The sequence below is a fragment of the Crinia signifera genome, chromosome 1, assembly GCF_055691185.1.
Source record: "Crinia signifera chromosome 1, ASM5569118v1, whole genome shotgun sequence".
Classification (NCBI taxonomy): domain Eukaryota; kingdom Metazoa; phylum Chordata; class Amphibia; order Anura; family Myobatrachidae; genus Crinia; species Crinia signifera.
In genome coordinates, this window is record NC_139217.1 from 59,751,019 (window position 1) to 59,774,942 (window position 23,924).

Sequence of the window (23,924 nt, forward strand, 5' to 3'; positions counted from 1 at the left end):
TATCTTTTTTTTTTTTTTCTTCCATGAAAATGATGTAGGTATTACTGTAACAGAAAACTAGCATTGTGCTGAACTTCAATGCAATTTTTGTGTTGAATGGTATTAATTTAACATTAGATCAACAGAAAAATACTATAACTGTAAGTTTGGCGTAAATAAATAATTAACACAACGTAACTTTCTAAAAAGAGAGAAGCCGATTCATAATGTCCTGTGTAGCATTTTGGAAGTGAATAAATCTGTCATAGAAAGGACAGCTCTATTATTTATTTAGATCTGCAAGAAGTTAAAGTTGAGCCAGTAATCTCAGAAATAAGATGGTACGGAACCCACAAGCCAGAGGAATCTTACCTGGCAGCGTTATCCTTTTCAGAAAGAAGTCCAGTCCTACTGTTTGTTTGTACTGTTTTCCGAATGATTCCTGGGCAAACCGCATGGCCAGCGATGTCTAAAAGAAAATGTGTGAAATGTTTGCATTTAAAATGGCTTGGTCTGGCAGCGAGAAAATGCAAAAAAAAAAATTAGGTATTTGCGCTTTCAAAAAAACGAAAACAAACATAAAAACCTAAAACCTAATAACTCTTCTGGACGAAGTACTAGTAATGTTACAATTAGGATCAGTGTTAGTCATTTTAGCTCTGAGTCGAACAGCCTAGCAAACACAAGTGGCTTAATGCTTATGGGGCCTACACACGGGGTGAACGCTGGCCCTGCCTGGCGATCAGCTATATTTATCCAGAATGCTGGATTCTAATTGCCCAGTGTGTCGGCCCCGTAGGATACAGCTAGCGAATGAAAAGACTGCGATACCAACTTAATGCATAATAGTGTCAAGGGCAATGGCTGGCTATACAAGAAAAAAAAAAATACATAAGCAAATTAAAAAGGAATACCTGTTTATTAGATGAGCAGAGTGTTTATTATTACGAACTCTAACCCTTCTTGATACAACTACACAAACAATATTAACCCTTTGAGCGCCAACGTTGCTGTGAGTGATCCTCAAAAGATCCACCAAAAATGCCAGCATCGCACCTACCCTTCCTCACCACTGCAGAGCAGAAGCTGCTGCAGGAGCCAGAGCAGGTCTCCAACTATCCACCTTCCCTTCCCAACCACAGCAGGACAGGAGCTGCTGCAACAGCCAGAGCAAGTCTCCAACTATCCACCTTCCCTTCCCAACCAGAGCAGGACAGGAGCTGCTGCTGCAGCAGCCAGAGCAAGTCTCCAACTATCCACCAGGAGCTGCTGCAACAGCCAGAGCAAGTCTCCAAATATCCACCTTTCCTTCCCAACCACAGCAGGTCTGCTGCAGCCAGAGCAAGTCTCCAACTATCCACCTTCCCTTCTCAACCACAGCAGGGCAGAAGCTCTTACAGCAGCCAGAGCAAGTCTTCAACTATCCACATACCCTTCCCAACCACAGCAGGGCAGGGGCTGCTGCAGCAGCCAGAGCAGATCTCTAGCTATCCACCTTCCCAACCACAGCATGACAGGAGCCTCAATGAATAAGCAAACAATCAAGAGAAAAAATAACTGACTGTGGATCGACCTTACATGGATTTCACAATGATATTATATAATGATATGTTTGATTCACAGACCACTCTGACAATGAGTCGCTAATTAATTCAGTTTGTCAAAAGTTTTGTAAAGTCAAAATGTTTTTCATTTAATGGACTCTTACAGGCCTTTAAGGGTCAACTTAAGGGAGTTTGTTTATTTTGTTGGCCCTCAGAGGGTTAATAAAAACATTTGCTTGCCAATTTTAACACCTATTTTGACAAATTCCCTTGGCACTCAAAAGGTTAATATGGGCATGTAGTGTCACTTATAGAAAAGTATGATATTTAGAAATGTATTATACCAGCACTTACCGTGCCGCTATAACACTTCCTGCTTCGCTCATCAATGAGGCGAAGCAGGAAGGGACACGACAAGATGAATTATCATCTTGTCTGCCGAATCGGGGGAGCGCAAACTCCCCCTTTGGCGTTGACGGTGTCTGCCGGCCAGCTCACTGAGCATGCGTGATCTCCTGCACAGCCCGTAGCCAGCAGCAGGGACAGCGCTGCACCCGCTGTGGGGATAGGGCATCGCCACCTGCTGCTGTTGAAGTGGATATAGGCAGGGAACCTGACCATTCATACATTTGCCTAACATACTGGCCCGCTAGCTTTTAGATAGAAGCGCCGATATGGATAGTGGTGTCCTTGTCATTTATCGCACACCGGCTCCTTCTTAAATGGGGGAGAAGCAATATAGCCCTTCTCCCTCATAACACCACACAGGGTTCGCAAATACTCGCTATAACGAGTATTTTACTCACTTTTGCATAGCGGGGACTCATTTTTCAAAGATGGCTGCGTCCCCTGGGACGCGCTCCGCCCGACCCGGCATTTCTGTGGAGGAGTTATCCTCAATAGCTGACTCTGTGGTGATGCGGCAGCGGAGGAGACCATCTTAAAGGCCAACAGCATGCCGCAGGGCGGAGTCAGTGCTGCGCGTGCAAACGTGTTGGGGGTGGAAGCGGCGGAGGATGCCGCGCAGGACACCCGCTGCCGCTCCGCCAAGGAGACCCGCTGCTGGGAGAATGGCAAATCTGCTGTATTCCTGCGTGCTGAGCACTTCAGTGTGCATACCCCCTCCTGGAGCTCCGGGTCCTCTTGACCACCATGACCGGGTATGTACATACCATGTGGGGGCAGGGGCTAATGATGGGAAGCCAGTGACACTATCTGTGCTGTGGAGACTGAGGAGGAGGCATGCTGGGGGGAAGGGAGAGGCCATTGCTTAATGATTGCTGGGATGTGTGGGAGCTTATGGGGTGGAAAGTGAAGTGGTGCCTGTGAGCCTGCGCTGTGAGGCAGCTGCTGGATTTTTGTTGTGGGACTGAGGTCGGCTCAGGTGTTATAGAATGACATGATGTGGGGGACTGACACTAAATAACTACCGGGGATGCAGCGGCTATGGGACCCAAGCTGCCCCCCCCCCCTCCCCGTCACTAGTCACTGCCTTAAACACGCGCCACTTGCACCGGAGACTATCCCTCTGTCTGCCAGAGGCAGCAGCGGCTTGCAGCCCCTGCCAGCCCACCAAGTTCTGCATCCGGATGAAGCACAAAATGTGCTCCCCGGCCCCACTGAAGAAAGCACTGCTGCAAACACGCTCCTCGTCCAGGGTCACCCATAGGGCAGACCAGCAAATAGGTACTTCTTCTATTCCTGTTCGTCGATGGGGGAGGCATGCCTCTGGTCCCTTTATGTGTGTCAGTGTGCCTTTACAATAGTGTGTGTCAGTGTGCCCCTAGACCCTGTACAGTATGTGTGTATGTCAGTGTGCCCCTATACCTTGTACAGTGTGTCAGTGTACCCCTAGACCCAAGTACAGTGTGTGTGTCAGTGTGCCCCTAGACCCTGTACAGTATGTGTGTATGTCAGTGTGCCCCTATACACTGTACAGTGTGTCAGTGTGCCCCTAGACCCTGTATAGTATGTGTGTATGTCAGTGTGCCCCTAGACCCTGTACATTATGTGTATGTCAGTGTGCCCCTAGACCCTGTACATTATGTGTATGTCAGTGTGCCCCTAGACCCTGTACATTATGTGTATGTCAGTGTGCCCCTAGACCCTGTACAGTATGTGTGTATGTCAGTGTGCCCCTATACCCTGTACAGTGTGTCAGTGTGTCCCTAGACCCTGTATAGTATGTGTGTATGTCAGTGTGCCCCTAGACCCTGTACATTATGTGTATGTCAGTGTGCCCCTAGACCCTGTACATTATGTGTATGTCAGTGTGCCCCTAGACCCTGTACATTATGTGTATGTCAGTGTGCCCCTAGACCCTGTACAGTATGTGTGTATGTCAGTGTGCCCCTATACCCTGTACAGTGTGTCAGTGTGTCCCTAGACCCTGTATAGTATGTGTGTATGTCAGTGTGCCCCTAGACCCTGTACATTATGTGTATGTCAGTGTGCCCCTAGACCCTGTACATTATGTGTATGTCAGTGTGCCCCTAGACCCTGTACATTATGTGTATGTCAGTGTGCCCCTAGACCCTGTACAGTATGTGTGTGTGTCAGTGTGCCCCTAGACCCTGTACAGTATGTGTGTATGTCAGTGTGCCCCTATACACTGTACAGTGTGTCAGTGTGCCCCTAGACCCTGTATAGTATGTGTGTATGTCAGTGTGCCCCTAGACCCTGTACATTATGTGTATGTCAGTGTGCCCCTAGACCCTGTACATTATGTGTATGTCAGTGTGCCCCTAGACCCTGTACATTATGTGTATGTCAGTGTGCCCCTAGACCCTGTACAGTATGTGTGTGTGTCAGTGTGCCCCTAGACCCTGTACAGTATGTGTGTATGTCAGTGTGCCCCTATACACTGTACAGTGTGTCAGTGTGCCCCTAGACCCTGTATAGTATGTGTGTATGTCAGTGTGCCCCTAGACCCTGTACATTATGTGTATGTCAGTGTGCCCCTAGACCCTGTACATTATGTGTATGTCAGTGTGCCCCTAGACCCTGTACATTATGTGTATGTCAGTGTGCCCCTAGACCCTGTACAGTATGTGTGTGTGTCAGTGTGCCCCTAGACCCTGTACAGTATGTGTGTATGTCAGTGTGCCCCTATACACTGTACAGTGTGTCAGTGTGCCCCTAGACCCTGTATAGTATGTGTGTATGTCAGTGTGCCCCTAGACCCTGTACATTATGTGTATGTCAGTGTGCCCCTAGACCCTGTACATTATGTGTATGTCAGTGTGCCCCTAGACCCTGTACATTATGTGTATGTCAGTGTGCCCCTAGACCCTGTACAGTATGTGTGTATGTCAGTGTGCCCCTATACCCTGTACAGTGTGTCAGTGTGTCCCTAGACCCTGTATAGTATGTGTGTATGTCAGTGTGCCCCTAGACCCTGTACATTATGTGTATGTCAGTGTGCCCCTAGACCCTGTACATTATCTGTATGTCAGTGTGCCCCTAGACCCTGTATATTATGTGTATGTCAGTGTGCCCCTATACCTTGTATAGTATGTGTGTATGTCAGTGTGCCCCTAGACCCTGTACATTATGTGTATGTCAGTGTGCCCCTAGACCCTGTACATTATGTGTATGTCAGTGTGCCCCTATACCTTGTATAGTATGTGTGTATGTCAGTGTGCCCCTAGACCCTGTACATTATGTGTATGTCAGTGTGCCCCTAGACCCTGTACATTATGTGTATGTCAGTGTGCCCCTAGACCCTGTACATTATGTGTATGTCAGTGTGCCCCTAGAAGACCCTGTACAGTGTGGGTCCCACAGCGCCTAACCCTAACCTTGCCTACCCTTAGTACCTAAACTCTCCTTCCTCGACCCCAACCTGCCCCAGCATACTCACATTCAGCATCCTGGCAGTTAGGATCCTGGTGCCTGTATCTACACTGATGCCAGCTCTGATCTCCTGGCAGTAGTCAGGATGCCGGTGTTGGTACTGACGTCATTTTGTCCCCCCAAAGCAGTACTGCTTTACAAAACAGTTTTACCTTTCTTTCTGTTTAAGTTGTTAGATATTTAGAACCTTCATTTCTGTTGGGACCCAGAAAAGGTCCGGTAGGACCCCAATTTTTATAAGTGAAGGGTCCCAGGGACCCATGTTTTTTAAAGGTTTTCGCGAACACTGACCACATCATACATCTACCCCATTAGGCCTAATTCACTAGGCCCTTGATGGCTAACCTTGATACTCCAGCTGTTGTTGAACTACACATCCCAGCATGCTTTGCATCAGATTTAGCATGGCCAAATAGCAAAACTGAAGCAGAGCATGCTGGGACAATTGAAGTAAAGCATGTGTAGTTCAACAATAGCTGGAGCATCAAGGTTAGCCATCAAGGCACTAGGCCATACAGAAGTGTGGAATATGCCATTTACCAAATTTCACACTTCTGTGCATGAGCAGGCACCGCAGTGGCAAAGCACAAAGTGTGATTGTATCCCAGAAGATGTTATCACATTTTTTTGGTCATAGAAACATAGAATTTGACGGCAGATAAGAACCACTTGGCCCATCTAGTCTGTCCCTTTTTTAAACATGTTACCTCAAACCATATTTTATCATTATTCTTTGTAAGGATATCAATATGCCTATCCCAAGCATGTTTAAATTGCTCTACTGTATCTGACTCTACCACCTCTGATGGGTGGCTATTCCACTTATCTACTACTCTTTCTGTGAAGTAATTCTTCCTCAAATTTCCCCTGAATCTTCCTTCCTCTAGTTTCAGTGTATGTCCCCGTGTTCTGTTGCTCCTCAACCTGTGAAGAATGTCTCCCTCCTGTACCTTGTTAAAACCCTTGAGGAACACGGTCCTAACAACGCAAATGTTTTTCTTTTGAACGGCTGCATAAGGTCACACAGTCAATGCAAGCCGAAAAATGGCAGTGTTGCATCCCACCTGGCAGCTGGCCATGGAGACAAGGGACTACTCTAGAAATGTGATTGCATTGCATTTCTGCTATTGGATCACTCATCCGTGGTGCAATCGCAATCTAAATACGATTGCATACCAGGATGGTTCTTTACCGCATCCCAGGATGGTTCTTTACATGATGGGTGGTCTTGCTAATTTAGCAAGACTGCAACGGATGCTGAATTAGCCCCATTAGAATCTTAGCTATTTAATAGTTTTATTGTTTGACTTTACTTACCCTCTCTCCCCAGACCTCGGCTATAAATTTTAGTGGTGTGGGAATATACTTGTAAAATAGCTTAGTGACACAAGATAAGAGTGACATCATTCGGGCAGTGTATGACATCACTGGCGCAAGGCCAAGTCTGGAAAAGTTTAATTGTCAGAAAGTGGGGAAATAGGTAGCAATAAGCTGGTGATTTAGGAGGATTTGTTCATTAGGTCGACAGTAAAAATATCGACAAGTGTTTAGGTGAACCCCAAAAGGTCGACTTGAAAAGTCGACACAACAAAAGGTCATTTTTTGTTTGTTTTTGGGGTGTACACGGACCAAATTAGTGTGCCCCCTTTACTCAAGCATATTTTACACTAAAATGAAGAACTCATTTGGGCAAGATGCCTTTTTCTGCTACAGATCTTAGATCAGCACACTTTAAGGTTCCCGATCATAGTCCAGGTGGATGGTAAAAGATAAAAAAAATGCCAAAAAATCTCATGTCGACCATTATAATATCAACCTTTTGACCATGTTGACCTAAAGTCCAGATACCGAATTAGGGATGGCTATCAGTGTGAGTGTCATCGATGGTGAAATTTTAAGTGACCGTCGCTGGTAGAGAACTATGTAATGGAGAACCAATGATTGTTTCACCCAATAAGAGTCAGCCCTGCTTTTTCACTGACTGCCATTTAGAACTTGAAGTAAGGACTATGCTCCATATGGGTTTGGCTGGAGGATGAAGACATCAGGTGGCTCTATACCAGGTCTGGCCAACCTGTGACTCATTGCCACACTTAGCATTGTCTAATAGCAAAACTGTGGTCAGGCATGCTGGGACTTGTAGGTTCACATGCTGGGACTTGTAGGTTCCTCCTTGACCAGCCTGCTCTATACCATTGATGGTAGAGTCCCATTGGTTCTCAGCCATCAATGGCAAACCTATCGAATAATGATTTGTAATCATCAATTGTCGATGGCTAACCCAAATGTGAATACCCTGTGCCCGGTACAATGAAGAAAAAAAAAAATTACATCCTATTTAATATAGTATTAATTATAATGATATCCTGTCAGATCCAGCTTCTGAGGTACTGCTCCTGCTTAGACTCTGCCATGTGTAACAAGTATAAATGTACCAATAACAGGTTTACCGTTTGCCAATTAAATGCTTGGGTTGTGCTTTTATTTATTTTCACATTAAATATAAATGTAACCAGTGTTCTACTTAAAACGGTGTGTCTAATTTAAAGACCATATGAACTGGTTAAAGATCTTCCAGGTAAATAATAGGGATCAGGCTAATCCCATGCTTTGATCAGATTACAAAGCTTAAAATTAGACCTTGAAACTATTGCTTTTGTTACAAGGTGTTGAAGTAACATTACACTAAAATAAAGCAGATTTTGAAAAGAACTTGCTCAGTAGGATTCTTTTTCCTCTCCCACTGCTCCACATCTGCCAGGCTTTCTTCCCATTTTCACTTTCTGTACATAATAACTTACAAAGCCATCACACACCATCCAATGGCAACACGCATCAACTCGGCAAGGAAACCCCCCCTCCCCCACTCACTCTTCACCCAATGGACTGCGTTTCTGAGAACAGACTCCAAACCAGCCTCCTAAATTGTAATCCTACTTATCGTTGTCTATTGCTCAGTATTGCATCTCAGTCCTCTACATATCTGTACTATGCTGACCATCTCTCCTGTGGTCCCATTTAAAGGATGATGATAACAACAACAACAACAACAACAACAACAACAACAACCCTCCAGATTTTGAAGGGTAACACAAAGGGCATGGTAAATGCTACTCAAAACGTTAGTACAGGTTGGGTATCCCTTATTCAGATATCCCAAAAATGGAAATATTCCAAAAACTGTAGGTTGTTTTTCCGCCTTTTTCCAACCCCCGCACCTTTATTTAGAATCACCTTGTCCCCCGATGTCCACCGGACATCTCTTCAGCTGCATCCCCGGTGCCAAAGATGCATTGCGGGGGTGCACTGGTGACGTCGCTGGCGCACCCATGCAATGCATCCATGGGACCACGGATGCTACTGAAGAGGCATCGGGTGGCCGTGGTGGACACCAGGGAACACCGTGGACATCAGGGGACCATTGGAGGACTGCCAGGGGACCAGGTGAGAGTATGTTAAAAATATATATATTATGTATTCTGAAATCCAGAATAAACCCTTATCCAAAATGCTTGTGGTCTCGAGCATTTCGGATAAGGGATACTCAACCTGTATACAATATAAAAGTTCATGGAACACATCATATTTTAAAACAAACTTTCTTCCACATAATGGCCATCATTTGGGTAACACAAAAGCCGCAATAACATATGGGCCTGTATATTTATCTCAGATCCCATGTGTTATTGCGTAATAATGGTACATTTTTTTTAGGGTTAGGAAAGTGCAGTTATGGTGGTAGGCAAGACAAAATAGGTAGAAAAGGGAATATAGGTACAAGGACACAATTAGGAGAACTACAAATTTAGAAATGAAGGGGGAAATTTACTAAAGGAAATTTGTAAAAAAAATAGGTGTATTTGTATTCAGAAATACACTTATTTTTGACATTTACTATCCCGAAAATACGGCAATTCGTATTCGTATTGATGTGCTATCAATACGAATTGCCGAATTTTCGGGATAGTAAATGTCAAAAATAAGTGTATTTCTGGATACAAATACACCTATTTTTTACTAATTTTCTGTAGTAAATTTCCCCCGAAATGTCATAAATATAAATAAAGGACGGTATTGAGGATAAACACATATAAAGTGCCTGGGAGAACAGTGACCTGGGTCAGGGAAGAGAAAAAGGACAGGAGAGAGCGCTGATTAATGAAATATGCGACACTTGTGTGTCTGTGTGCGACTAAAATCTGGTTCTATATGGGAGCAAATGTCATTTGCAATTCAGTAATTTGCTCCCAAAATCTGGAAGACAAACAAAAACGGTCGCTCAGACAAGGTGCTGTAGTTAAATCTATTTGATTTAAACAATTTGACTGAATGCCATTGTCCATTTTCCTCGGTTTGCTCCCATACAGTACCAGATTTCCAGTCCAACCAACCAAGCAGGTGGTGCAGATGTGGTATGGGCAGTGACCTATAAAAGGCAACAAATGTCATACCTAATAACTTACTGCACTGTTGGGGAGAGCACTGTTGGGGAGAGCACCTTCAGCGCAACTCTGGAGTGCAGGAAGAGCCAGGGGGCAACCCGGAGAGAGCTCTACAAGCTCCTCAATGATGGAACCTGGAGGGGGAGTGCCACAAGGCCATGCCCCCTTCCCACTAGGCTCCTCTTTGATGTGAACAGTGACAGGGTTAGTTGTACACAAGTATTGGTAGGTATGCAATGTGTGGGGAACACAATGTGTGATCCAAAATGTCAACCAGGGCAAACACTAGGTCAGCTAGTCTACCCGGGTGGAGGTTTGCTTCCTGGCAGCTAGTTTCTTCCCCTGGACCAGCTATCAAAACAGTGTCACAGGTAGAGGTTCTAAGCAAACAGGCTAAGCAGCTAGAGGACCTCCCTGGTGTGCTCCTGACCTGACTTACTACAAGTAGAAGAGGAAGAGAAAGGAAACAAATATATACTGTATGTGAAAACTTGACACCTGTACAGCAACCCCTGGTACATAAGTCTTCTTGTATGCAACAGCATAGCAGGGGAAAACTGGAGAGGTTATGTAATAGGTTTTGAGATTACGGCTTAAACAAGAGTTGGGCACATTCCCTGCTCAATGTAAAGCCGCATCAGTTATAAGGCTGTCTATGGTTTGTATAGGAGTACTGCTGAAATTTAACGGCATATTCACACCGGTTCTGTAATCTTGGAGCCTATGGTGAGATTTCCTTCCTCCCAGGCATTGTACTGAGTAGGAGAGATTTATTTTCGCCTTTAATCAGAAATATCTATTTATCAGAGAAAAATATGTCTGAAAAAAACAGGTTTTTTTTGCAGATACAGAAATTCTATTTAAATCCTAAAGTCAGTACAAGATAACATCTATACTGCTACGAGGATCCTACAACACTATGTAGACAAAAGTTATCGGGCACATACAGAAAGTAGATCAACAAGCTATTAGTGATGTTGATAAGCTCCTGGACAACAGCAGGTAGTATGTTTTTTCCATTCTGAAGTGAGTACAGTGACCAACTGTGACAATTAAGAAGGTTGAGTCGACCTAGAGGGGTATTCATTCCCATGACGGCGACCAGTGCCGATAGCTCGCCGTCAGAGTATTCTACTCCCTCCCCTTCGCACACCGTTTCCACCTTGCTGGTTGCGAGTTGGACACGGAGAGTGTGGCCATTAAAACGGCGGGGCTCACCACAAGATGCAGCGGACTTGCTGAATTTGCGGCAATCCTCGCCATCCTCTGATGGCGAGGAATACGGCCAAACATTCAATAAAAGCGAGGGGGTTGGATGCCGCGCCGTGGCTTTAAATACCACCCCTAAAACACACCCATGGTTTCAAATTTGTCCTGGAGGATCTCAGCAGGGTTAAGATCTGGACTCTGAGCTGGCTAGTTCATCTGGGTTACTGAATTTTTTTTAAAACCAGTCGATACAACCCAACAGCAGAACGCTACCAACTCCGCTGTAGCCACTATACACTCTGGTATAAGATTTTCTCCTGGCAATCGACAAACCCAAACCCGTTCACCTGATCTAAAAATGTTGTACCTTCATAAACATGTGCCTGCTGCGTAAGTACAATATTCTGCTTGCGTAGGGTGTCCATTCAATTTTGTCTACGTATGTTACCATCACCATCCCAGGATAGCAGAAGCGGGGGTCATTAGTGCACAAAATATGCTTTATTTAAATGAATAATCAGCATACGAAGCATAACACGGAATAAAACATAGGGGTACATTTACTAATATGGGAGATATATTAAAAATGGGATGTTATCCAGGGCAACAAGTCAGATTATATCCATTATCTTCTAGATCAGGCATTCCCAACCTCGGTCCTCAAGCCACACCAACAGTGCATGTTCTAGTGATGTCCTGTCTTGAGCACAGGTGACTTAATGAGTACGGAGTTATTTTGATTTAACCATCTGTGCAGAAGCCTGGATATCACTAAACCCTGCCCTGTTGGCGTGCCTTCAGGAATGAGGTTGGGAATGCCTGTTCTAGATGAAGGTGCTAAATAAATAATAAGTAGTAGAATATAATTGGTTGGCAACATCCCATCTTCAATAGAACTCCCATCTTAGTAAATTGACCCCATAGCGTACATTGATAAAATGTATTAAATTACCATTTAAATCTTAGGTCAAAATAAAGTAAAACTTGCAGGAATTATAAGGTTTAAAATTCAAAATGTATTACACAGTTTTTTTATACAAACAAATAATAGTAGGTAGTATAATATAAGAAAACATAAAAATAAGCGGTTATCTGTGGATAGTATATACATGTACAAAGGTCTAAAGAAAAAACTAAAGTTTATATTAGATCCAAAAAGTATAAAAAAAAAAAAAAAAAAAAAAGAAGAAGGAGGGGCAGACTAGATGGCCAAGTGGCTCAAACATACATGGTGCCCTCTCAGACTTCAATCAACAATCATCTGACAAAACCTTCTCATACATTACCCTTACATTTCTTAACACTGTTTCCCAGCATTTCAACATTCTCCATAGTGATACCCACAATGCAAGGACCAGTCCTACTGTACCTGACACAATCACTAGATCGCTTCTGCTCCCATTATACTGTGGCCTCTAGCAACTCGTTTCCTCGAACCCTCAGATAACGCCAAACGCATTGTGTACGATGCCAGATATCAGTTATATATCTGTCTAGTGTCCATTTGGGTGTCTCCGAAACACTGCCATCTGTTGGCAACGAGTGAAACTACATCTTTCTCTCTCAAACAAGCACAAACACAGAGGCAATCACAAGGTAGCAGACTAGCTTTCGAGCGGGCTTACTTGTTAGCATATAATGGTCCTGATTCAGTTATGTATGCAAATGCATCGAGGCCACTGGGATTTGTATTAAGACACACATGGACAGCATCTCTTGTTTTGTAAGGAGGGGGCTACTGAGTTGCCTATGAAAATCTCCAGTGAGTACCATATTCTTACGATTGCAACAAAGACATATAGGATCCGGAATAAGTCCCGGGAACAATGTGTTTTCGCCCAGGTGGTTTTTCATTCTATCCAAGTGGGCAGAGAGTGAGAATATAATTGTGTTAGAGTGCGAATGCTTTGTGCTCGAAGCGAGGGGACGTGGTACATTGATATGGTGTCCATGTCGACTTACAATGACAACGACACACAAAAACATGTCGACCTTATGCCATACTTGCCGACTTTTTAAAACTCCTCTCTGGGAGAAGCCCGGAGAGGAGTGAAAGGGGGACGGGAAGAGGCTACGTTGTGGGGGTGGGGCGAGGCTGTCACTAAGCCCCACCCCCATGACCGGCAGCAGCATCAATTTGCAAGTCCGTGGATGGTGGGTGGGGCTAAAATGACGCGAATCGCGTCATTTTAGCCCCGCCCCCTCCCCTCAAAATTCAGAGCTTTAAACCGCGGGGAAGGGGGGAGCCGGGGCTGTAGGGAAAATGCAGGAGACTTTCCCACCTTACCGGGGGGCTGGGAGGGGGACCCGATTTGAGGGTAGGCAAGACTTATGCATGTTGACAATGCTTGGGTCGACCTTTCGACCATGTCATCCTAATATAGGTGTCCACCTAGTGCCTGTCGGACTTTTAGTGGTCGACATAATGACCCATCCTCTGCTACACTGCATACAAAATAGACACTGCGTACATCACTGAATGAGGGCAAGTTTGATGGACATGCGTTTCTTTGAAGATACAATAATACACAATTTTTTTTATATTTGTTATTTGTGCAGTAATAACAAAGGAGTTTTTATTTTCCTCAGTAATACAAGTCTTTTCTGTAATAGTATATATTACCCAAGCACTGGCTTAAGAGAGCAGATTTATGAGACTGCAAGCAGAGGTCTGCCTTGTCCGCGGTTTTAATGAAACCACAAATCAGATCACAAATGGTTGCATTTGCTCCTATAATATCAAATTTACAGGATTATAATGTTGGAAACGATAGTTATCATCCATTTGAGGATCATAAAACTACAAGAGCCTGCCACCATGATTAACAGTGAGTTAGGGCAAAACTTCCCTTTCTTCCTCAATTACCAAGATCCTAACTAAAGGTGGATACACATGGCAGTTATCAGGGCACTCTCCCAATCATTGGTCCTTTGTGTCTTCCTTGTGACCCCATTCCAGCTCCTGTGAGCACCAAGCACACAGGACATGCTATAGCACAATGTGTACACTGCTATTACAAGCTTGGGCAATAGATCTACTAAATATACCTAATTGAGTGCGTACTGGTGCATGATTATTTGCTTTTTTTTTGTATCATACCTCTATTACTGTTTGTTATTACCCAGTTTTGTTTTATCTGTGTCCTACCGTAAAGCGCAATGTTGCAGTGTAACATGCGACAGCAGCAGGTGTAATTATTACTGTGTATTATTGCTGCTGCGATTTTGCCCAGTGTGTATTGACAGCGATGATACTTAAATTGCTGGGCTGAAAATCAATTAGTGCATACACACTGAGCGATCGTCACAGGGGGTGGATGACTTTCCTTAGCAGGACACCATGGAAAGCTCTCCACCCATTCACGCATCTGCTGGTAATACCAACAGATGACCGGTGGTGGCCAGCGATGATGCGAGAGCGCACATCAGTGCTCATCACTGCCCCATACACACTGGGCAGCTTTTGAGCTGGAAACAGCTCAAATGTCAAAACTGAGCTTGGGGTTATTATTACAGTGCAATGTCTAACAGCAGCATGGGGTTATTATTGCAGTGCAATGTCTGACGGCAGCATGGGGTTATTATTGCAGTGCAATGTCTGATGGCAGCATGGGGTTATTATTGCAGTGCAATGTCTAACGGCAGCATGGGGTTATTATTGCAGTGCAATGTCTGATGGCAGCATGGGGTTATTATTGCACTGCAATGTCTAACGGCAGCATGGGGTTATTATTGCAGTGCAATGTCTGATGGCAGCATGGGGTTATTATTGCAGTGCAATGTCTGACGGCAGCATGGGGTTATTATTGCAGTGCAATGTCTGACGGCAGCATGGGGTTGATTACTGTGTAACTTTTGACAGCTTCCTGGTGTAATTATTACAGTGTAACATATGACGGCAGGACGGGGTCATTATTACCGTGTAAAGTATGACAGCTTCCTGGTGTAATTATTGCAGTGTAATATCTGAGGGCAGCATGAGATAATTATTAGTGTAACATCTGACGGCAGCACGGGGTCATTATTGCAGTGTACAGTGGGAGGAAATGAAACGGCCACTGTGAGCCACGCCTTATCGCCCCAACATCAGTGCCTCCCTAACAGTGTTGTACCTGAGTAGATGAAAATACAGATAGAGTATCCCTTATCCAAAATGCTCAAGACCTTTGGATAATGGATTATTCTGTATTTCAGAATATTTTTATATTTCAATGATGTATCCTTAGGCATCTTGCATTTATGTTGTAAAAACATATTAAATACACACAAATATATTTTATTTGTGCATGAAACAAGGTTTCAAAAACATGAAAAATAGTTTGTGTACAATGTCAGGCACTGAATTTGAATGCCAAGCAATCATTTTCTTCCACATATTTAGTGCCAGTTACATATCATGCCCCCAGTAGTGCCAGTTACATATCATGTCCCCAGTAGTGATGGTACAGATGTCCCCAGTATATTTTAGCAAAAAATAAAAAGATTTTCTTCACTTTATGCAATGTATGGTTTTCAGAATAATTTTGATAATGGATATTTGGATAAAAGATACTCAACCTGTACCTACAGCCATGTACCAATCTATGGGGGTTATTCTGGTTCACTACTTCTGGCACATTCCTTCTTAAATGGACAAAACCATGTGCACTGCAGGTGGGGAAGATGTAAAATGTGCAGAGAGAATTAGATTTGGGTGAGTTATTTTGTTTCTGTGCAGGGAAAATCCTGACTGCTTTATTTTTACACTGCAATATAGATCTCACTTTGAAGTAAAACCCCACCCAAATCTAATTCTCTCTGCACAAGTTACATCTACCCCACCTGCAGTGCATATGGTTTTGTCCATTTGAGAAGGAATTTGCCAGAAGGAGTGAACCAGAATAACCCTCTCTATAAGAATTATAATGGGCTGTTCTAGCAGCACAGGGGACAGCTTCCTCCACATCTAATGCCCATCGTTTTGGATGAGATGCTCATATGGCAGTGGCTCCTAAACTTTGACCAGGGCAAACAAGAATATCAGCATTTGTTCAAGGCACCCCTAGTCAAAAAGTTTCTTTTGAATAAATAAAATAATAAAAAAAGTTAATTGTGCTTAACTGAGACCCTCAGATTCCATTATGTGGTGGGGAACACAGCTGTGGTTCTAACTGTCCATACATCTTATAATTGAAACTAAACAAGTACCAAAAAGTCCTTCTTTCATGGATAATACCATGTGCACTGCAGGTGGGGCAGATGTAACAGTTGCAGAGAGAGTTAGACGAGTGGGTACTTATGTACTATCTGGGTGCCCGATTTTTTGATTGTATGCCTTAACTTAAGGCATACAATCAACGCGATGCGACGCGATAATCGCATCTCATCGCATGCGACCAAATCGGATGGGATGCGATGCGATGGACCCGATTTTTCCATAGGATTCAATGTTAAAATGGTCTGAGTCCATTTTAACATAGAATTCAATGGGAAAAAGGGGTCCTGTTCCTTGCCCCACTATCCAAGTGGGCATGGAGTTGGATATAAACCTGTGGCGAGCGTAGCGAGCCACCGAGCCCGAAGCGTGGCGAGCCCCGCAAGGGGACACAGATTTTTAAAAAAGTATTCTGTGTCCCCTCGTGGGGCTCGCTACGCTTCGGGCTCGGTGGCTCGCTACGCTCGCCACAGGTTTATATCCAACTCCATGCCCAATTGGATAGTGGGGCAAGGAAAGGGAAATTGTTCAACTATTCACTGAATACGTTGTCTAGTGTGTATGGGCCATTAGACCAAATATCTATAGTGTTCATTCTAGCACCCGCCATCTTTGAAAAAGCATGCAGTTCCTCTTCCCTACCTGGGGTGTTGCTGTCTGCTGTAGTGCTTCTAGCACAGTGTGGTCTGTATATCAGCACTGATATGCAAACCAGACCTGTGCTAGAAACACCAGAGCAGACAGCGACACCCCAGGCAGGGAAGAGGAACTGCACGGGTTTTCAAAGATGGCGGGTGCTAGAATGAATGCTAATCTACATCATGTAATGTGATGAGACACTGGCTGCAGTTTGGTATGCTGGGCGAATCTGGATTTCATTTACAAGTTCCTCAATGTTTGTGTTAATGCAATCAGGGCATTTAGCGCAGATTTTTGTGCGAGCCACTTTAGGCTTAAAGTGAATTTAGGCCCTTATTCTGGTTCACTCGCTTAGGCAATTCCTTCTCAAATGGACATGTGCACTGCAGGTGGGGCAGATGTAACATGTGCAGAGAGAGTTAGATTTGGGTGGGGTTTTACTTCAAAGTGAGATCTATATTGCAGTGTAAAAATAAAGCAGTCGGTATTTTCCCTGCACAGAAACAAAAATAACTAACCCAAATCTAAATCTCTCGCGCATGTTACATCTGTCCCCCCCCCTGCAGGGCACATGGATTTGTCCATTTGAGAAGGAATTTGCCTTTGCGAGTGAACCAGAATAAGAGCCTTAGTGTTATCTGCAGCCTGGTTGCGGCCCCTAATTGAATAGCTCCGGGAAATCAATTAACCCACAGTAAGTAATCTGGCCCGAAATTTCCAATCTGGAGAATCCAATTGCGCATGGCTGCATATACCAGCAATTTCCGACAGGTTTTCCCTCACATCTGTATTGGTGATCATTCAGGAACGACACATTGCCTTGATGACAGGGAACTGAATACCCATACATGATAGCTGCTTCTGAGCAGTGAGAAAGGTGGTAAAGCACAAGTGACACACAATTACCTCTCTACTAATGCATTGCTAGAAGTACATTCCAGTGTCCCATGGTCACAAGGGACCCTGCATCCATTCACGCAACCGAAAGAGAAAGAAACTGACACCAATGAGAACAGCAACTGAATTGGTAATGTGACCACACCAAGACACTGATCTTACGCACGAACAGATGGCTGGTGCACAAGAGGTTACCGACACCTGTCTCTCCTTCACTCTTTCTTGGACAGGTGAAAGGAGGAGAGACATACATATGAATAGAGAATGGTCTACTTTCTCTATCCCTTTCCTGTTGTGCATGTGCAATGTATCAGTGTATCTCCATAGAGATCAACAATCTCCCGGTCAGTTTCTGTCGCTCCCTCTTAACAAAGGAAATGTCAGTGAGCACATACAAGGATATTCAATTATACCCAGAGCAGTTTCGGAGACAGCGATTTATGACGGCTGCTAATTATCGCGGTATCCAATTAGAGGCCTTTCTTAATGGGCAAAAATGGAACGGAGATCGTGCAAAAAACACATGGTAATAGGGAATTATAACAGTGCAGGAATAAGGAAATACATATACCGGCATTGGGGCTAATTGGATAACCACTGGCGAACCAATTACCTGCTGCCAATGACCACATGCAATTGGGTACGCTCCATAGTTTGAACAAAAAGTTTCTAATCTCATACATCTGAATATATATATATATATATATATATATATATATATATATATATATATATATATATATATATATATATATATATATATATATCAAAAATAGAGTGCGCTTCTGTTGTAAACCACCACCAACAGATTCAGAGAATAACAGTAATAACTTCAAACTGTATTCAATAAAACATTTTTCATTCATTTGGCACAATTGTAGTTCTTCAGAGTAAGGAAAACGAGCACCCAAAGCGTTTCGTCTTTATGACTTCATCAGGGGTAGTGTTCTATACGTTGTTATAAAGTGGGAGTGAATATTTTCAATCCACTTAAAGGTGCACCTTCTGATCAAGACAGGCTGAAGCGCCTTTTGGGCATCCTTTATTTCAAATCGAATAAGATACTTGAGATACAAAACTGGAAGGGGAACACCATTAATTGGTCTTAAACAAGAAAAAACCTTTTCAGTAATGTATCCAATACAAGGGTCCTTCTCAGCCTGCACATCCTGATGCTGGGAATATAGGGCCCGATTCTAGTTGGTTTGCACATTAAAACTCGGTATTTGTTTAGTTTCATGGGGGCACTTCCCTGCGGATCAAATCGTTGCATACGATCTACTGGAAAGTGCTGCCGTGAAACTAAACAAGTACCGAAAAGTTCTTCTTTAATGGATAAACCATGTGCACTGCAGGTGGGGCAGATGTAACAGTTGCAGAGAGAGTTAGATGAGGGTTTTCAAACATATCTAAACTGCAGTGTAAGAATAAAGCAGCCAGTAGTTAGCCTGCACAGAAACAAAATAACTCACCCAAATGTAACTCTCTGCACATGTTACATCTAGTTATTATTCTGGGTATATAGTACCTTGGCATCAGGGTGATGCTGAGCACAATACCTGCATGGTAGCGTGGTGCTAGGTACATAGCGCCTGGACAGGGTGAAACTGGATATATAGTGTATATTACCTGGGCAGGGCGACGCTGGCCATAGCACCCGGGCAGGGCGGCGCTGGCCACAGCACCGGAGTAGGGGGAATGCTGTCCATGGTACCTGAGAAAGGTGATGATATGTATATGATGTATGTAGTACCTGTGAAGGCTGATGCTGAGCATATAGTACCTGGGCAGCAAGGTGAGGCTAGGGTACACAGTACCAGGTCAGTCCACTGAGGAATGCGGCACCTGGGCAGCAGGCTGATGCTGAAGTATGCATGATGTAACTGACCTTGTACTGGGTGCATAATAATGGATATATATAGTAACAGGGAAGCAGGTTGACGCAAGGTATAGAGTACAGGTGCACCGGGGTGACACCAGCCATACAGTACAGAGAGTGTAAGGCTGGAGTATACAGTACAGGGGCAGAGGGGTGAGGCTGGGTACACAATACAGGGGTAGGGGGGCGAGGGTGGAGTATACAGTACAGGGGCGGGGGTGAGGCTGGGGTATACAGTACAGGGGCATGGGGGGGTGGGAGTGAGGCTGGGGTATACAGTACAGGGGCGGGGGTGAGGCAGGGGAATACAGTACATGGGCAGGGGGTAAAGTTGGGGTATACAGTACAGGGGCAGGGGGGTGAGGCTGGGGTATACAGTACAGGGGGGGGTATAGTTGGGGTATACAGTACAGGGGTGGGGGAGTGAGGCTGGGGTATACAGTACAGGGGCGGGGGGGAGGCTGGGGTATACAGTACAGGGGCGGGGGGGAGAGGCTGGGGTATACAGTACAGGGGCGGGGGGGGGGGGGAGAGGCTGGGGTATACAGTACAGGGGCAAGGGGGAGAGGCTGGGGTATACAGTACAGGGGGAGGGGTAAAGTTGGGGTATACAGTACAGGGGCAGGTGGGTGAGGCTGGGGTATACAGTACAGGGGTACGGGGCGAGGCTTGGGTATACAGGGCAGGGGGTGAGGCTGGGGTGTACAGGGGCAGGAGGGTGAGGCTGGGGTATACAGTACAGGGGAAGAGGGGTAAGGCTGGGGTATACAGTACAGGGGCATGGGGGGGTGGGAGTGAGGCTGGGGTATACAGTACAGGGGCAGAGGGGTGAGGCTGGGGTATACAGCACAGGGGCAGGAGGGTGAGGCTGGGGTATACAGTACAGGGGCAGAGGGGTAAGGCTGGGGTATACAGTACAGGGGCAGAGGGGTAAGGCTGGGGTATACAGTACAGGGGCAGAGTAGTGAGGCTGGGGTATACAGTACAGGGGCAGAGGGGTGAGGCTGGGGTATACAGCACAGGGGCAGGAGAGGGGGGGGTTAGGCTGGGGTATACAGCACAGGGGCAGTAGGGTATAACTGACCTTGCCACACGCTCCATCTCCTATGACGACGATCTTCAGCTGCCGGTCCTGGCTCTCCTCCTCGGAGTCAGACATGTTGCTGTGTGTATGTGTGTATATATACGTGTATATGTGCTGTGTGTCCGTCCCGGGATTATATGACACCAGATTACAGCAACGCTAAGCAACCAGACGCCATCTTCCCCTCAGTCCGGAACCAACCACTCCGAGCCCGAGGGGAGCGTAGCCAGTCTGATGAAGTGATATGGAGCTGACCCAAAGCTGTGGCACTGTCAGCGCCGCAGACAGAGCACACTCCTCCCCGGCCCCGTGTGTGACGGTCTCCGTACTGTACTTTCAGCCTCGTAGAGTAGGCAGGGAGGACTCCCCCTTACAGCCTGTGAGATGGTTCCGTCCTCCGGGTGACGCCGCTGGTTACTAAGGTGAGAGTGACGGTGGGAGGAGAACACAGCGGCAGCGGTCCTGCATCTGCATCATCACTAGGATGGGGGGCCGGGATCCAGGACAGGGTGCTGCTACAGCGGCAGAAGGTATAGGAAACGGTTGTGTCTAGAACCACTTCTGTCTTTTGACGTTTTCCCCATCAACCACTGGGTTTACGTATGCCAGGACTGGAGGGGGAAATATAAAAGTGTAGCGAGCCACCATGCCCAAAGCGCGCGAACGAAGCAAGCCACCACGTCCGAACTAGTGTAACTAGTGAAGCGAACCTGCGAGGGTACAATCCAGCTGCTTTAAAAAGATAAACTACACCTACGTAAATTAGAAATTAAATAAAAAGCGCTGTGATGGAATTAACGGTACTTCCTCATCTTTGCAGCTACCTCTACGCCAGTTACGTTAGCCGCTACTTAACCGATACGTAAGGATTTTTGGCGCCACCACCCTGGGATTACACCACCCTCCTGCGTCCACGCCACCATCTATAACCTTTAGTAATGTTGTGGCGAGTGAAGTGGAGCGGAGCAAGCCACTGAGCCCGAAGAGTGGCGAGTGAAGCGAACCCGCGAGGGGACAATGACGCTACGTAACTTCTGTAGCGTAAGCAGTGGCCGCAAAGAGGAGGAAGTACAGAATTAACTTCTTCTACCCTCACCAAACACCACATCCGTGTCAAAGAACAGAAGTGGATCTAGACACAACCGATAGGAAATGTACTCCCCATGAGGCAAGATCGGCCTTTTTCTTAAGTGGCAAGGGATATACGGGAGCCTAGACCTGGGAGGTGAGGCGACCTAGACCTAGGAGGTGAGGGTAATGAGGTGATCTAGACCTGGAAGGTGAGGGGAGTGGGATGGCCTAGATTTGAGAAGGGAGTGAGGCATTAAGGCATAAAATTCTCATTCACTCTCTTGTCATCTCCAGCCTTAACTACTGCAACATCCTTCTCTCTGGGCTACCTCTCACCCACCTCTCTAATCCATTCTTAATGCTGCTGCTAGGCTCATCTTCCTCTCCCGCCGCTCTACCTCCGCCTCCCCCCTCTGTCTATCTCTTCACTGGCTCCCCATTCCTTTCCGAGTTCTCTTTAAACTCCTCACCACCACCTACAAGGCTCTCTCCTCCTCCACCGCTTCTTATCTCTCTTCACTGATCTCTATCCGCACTCCCTCCCGTCTTCTTCGCTCCACCGCCGACTGCCACCTGACCCCTCACCTAATCACCTCCTCCCACTCCCGTGTCCAAGACTTCTCTCGCGCTGGCCCCCTGCACTGGAACAACCTCCCGCCACCCATCAGGCTTTCTGATTCCCTTACCTCCTTCAAGCACTCGCTCAAAAATCACTTCTTCCGACTAGCCTATCCCTCCTCCTCCTAACCTCTTTCGCTCCTCCTATCCTGCCTACCCTACCCCTCCATCTGTTCCCATCCATTCCTACTTATCTTATTGTTTTTCATTTGTCCACCCACCTCCTTTTAGTCTGTTAACTCTTATGAGTAGGCCCTCCTTCCTTACGTACTCACCCTACCTCTTTTCCTCACCAGCACTCCTGCCCTGTTCTTCCATTCCTCTACTTCATCTTCAGTCTCCTCGACAATTTCGACACCTACTTCAGAACTGATGCTGATTTTAGTTCTACCAGCTATACCCCTATTTATGCCCGATTTTATCAACACACCCTGTACGTTACCTTGTAATTTTTTTTTTGGGTACTTATGTATTATCTGGGCTCCCATGTTAAATGCACCCCATTTTTTCATACCCCTACTATCCAACTACGCATGGAGTTGATTTTATATAGTGTGGCGAGCACAGCGAGACACCATGCCCGAAGCGTGGCGAGGGGACGCGGTCTCATAAGAAAAACGGGAGCCCAGATATTACATAAGTACCGGTTTTTGTTTGCTATGTACGGAGCTGCGGACACTTTGTGGCGCCTTATAAATAAACAAACTACTACTACTACTGGTCACTCCTGCCTGCAAGTGCTAGTGTGCTCCTCAGGGTTAAAATAATTCACCCCTCCAGTTTCCTCTAAGGGACCATCATTGTACATCTTCATATGAAAAAAAGCATAGAAAAAAACTTCTAAGAAGGAAACTGCGCTGAATAGAAACTAGGTCGCTAATAACACTTGCCCCCCTACTATTGAGGCCCTCACAATCGAAATCTCCACACAATAGTGTTATATGGTGCCCATACACAGATAATAAGTGGTAATTCCTGTCTTTCCTTATTTTATAAAATCCATAAGCAACAAAGATTTTTTTTTCTTATATATATAAAACATTTATTAAAATACAAACATTAAATCGAGCTTTCCTTGGCAAAGTTCTTCTCTTAGGAGTGATTTCCTTAGATTATGGATGGCAACAACAAGTACCCGACGCATTTCGTCTCTGTATGAGACTTTATTAGGGGTGTAAAACTTTGGTACTTGTTTCCTAGCACGGCCACAATCGTGAGTAATCGTGTCCCTTACTTAAGGGACACGATTACCCACGATGGACCCGATTTCTTTTGAAATCAGGTCCATTTTGCCGGCTAGGATAAAATATCGGGGGCATCGCGTCGGTCGGGACCATTAACATTGGTCCCGACGCGATGCCCCCGATATTTCCATAGACTTCAATGTTAAAAAATATTTTAACATTGAAATCTTGTCGGGAAAGGTAAAATATCGGGGGCATCGCGTCGGTCGGGACCATTAACATTGGTCCCGACACGATGCGACGCGATGCCCCCGATTTTTACATAGGAT

The 23,924-nt window shown here is 45.3% G+C and overlaps 1 protein-coding gene across 2 annotated transcripts in view; it reads right to left on the reverse strand.

Annotated features, from left to right (window-relative positions):
* Positions 1-21,235, reverse strand: part of RAB28 (RAB28, member RAS oncogene family) — a 111,723-nt gene extending 90,488 nt beyond the window's left edge. Inside the window, exons 1-2 of one of the 2 annotated variants that reach the window (XM_083158280.1) lie at positions 20,723-21,235; positions 352-448 (exon numbers count right to left, since the gene is read on the reverse strand). In XM_083158280.1, the coding sequence (XP_083014406.1) occupies positions 352-448; positions 20,723-20,797 (172 nt within the window). In that variant the 5' untranslated portion in view covers positions 20,798-21,235. The remainder of the gene's footprint in view (positions 1-351; positions 449-20,722) is intronic. The other variant, XM_083158276.1, reaches the window with a different exon arrangement.
* Between the last annotated feature and the right edge of the window lie 2,689 nt (positions 21,236-23,924).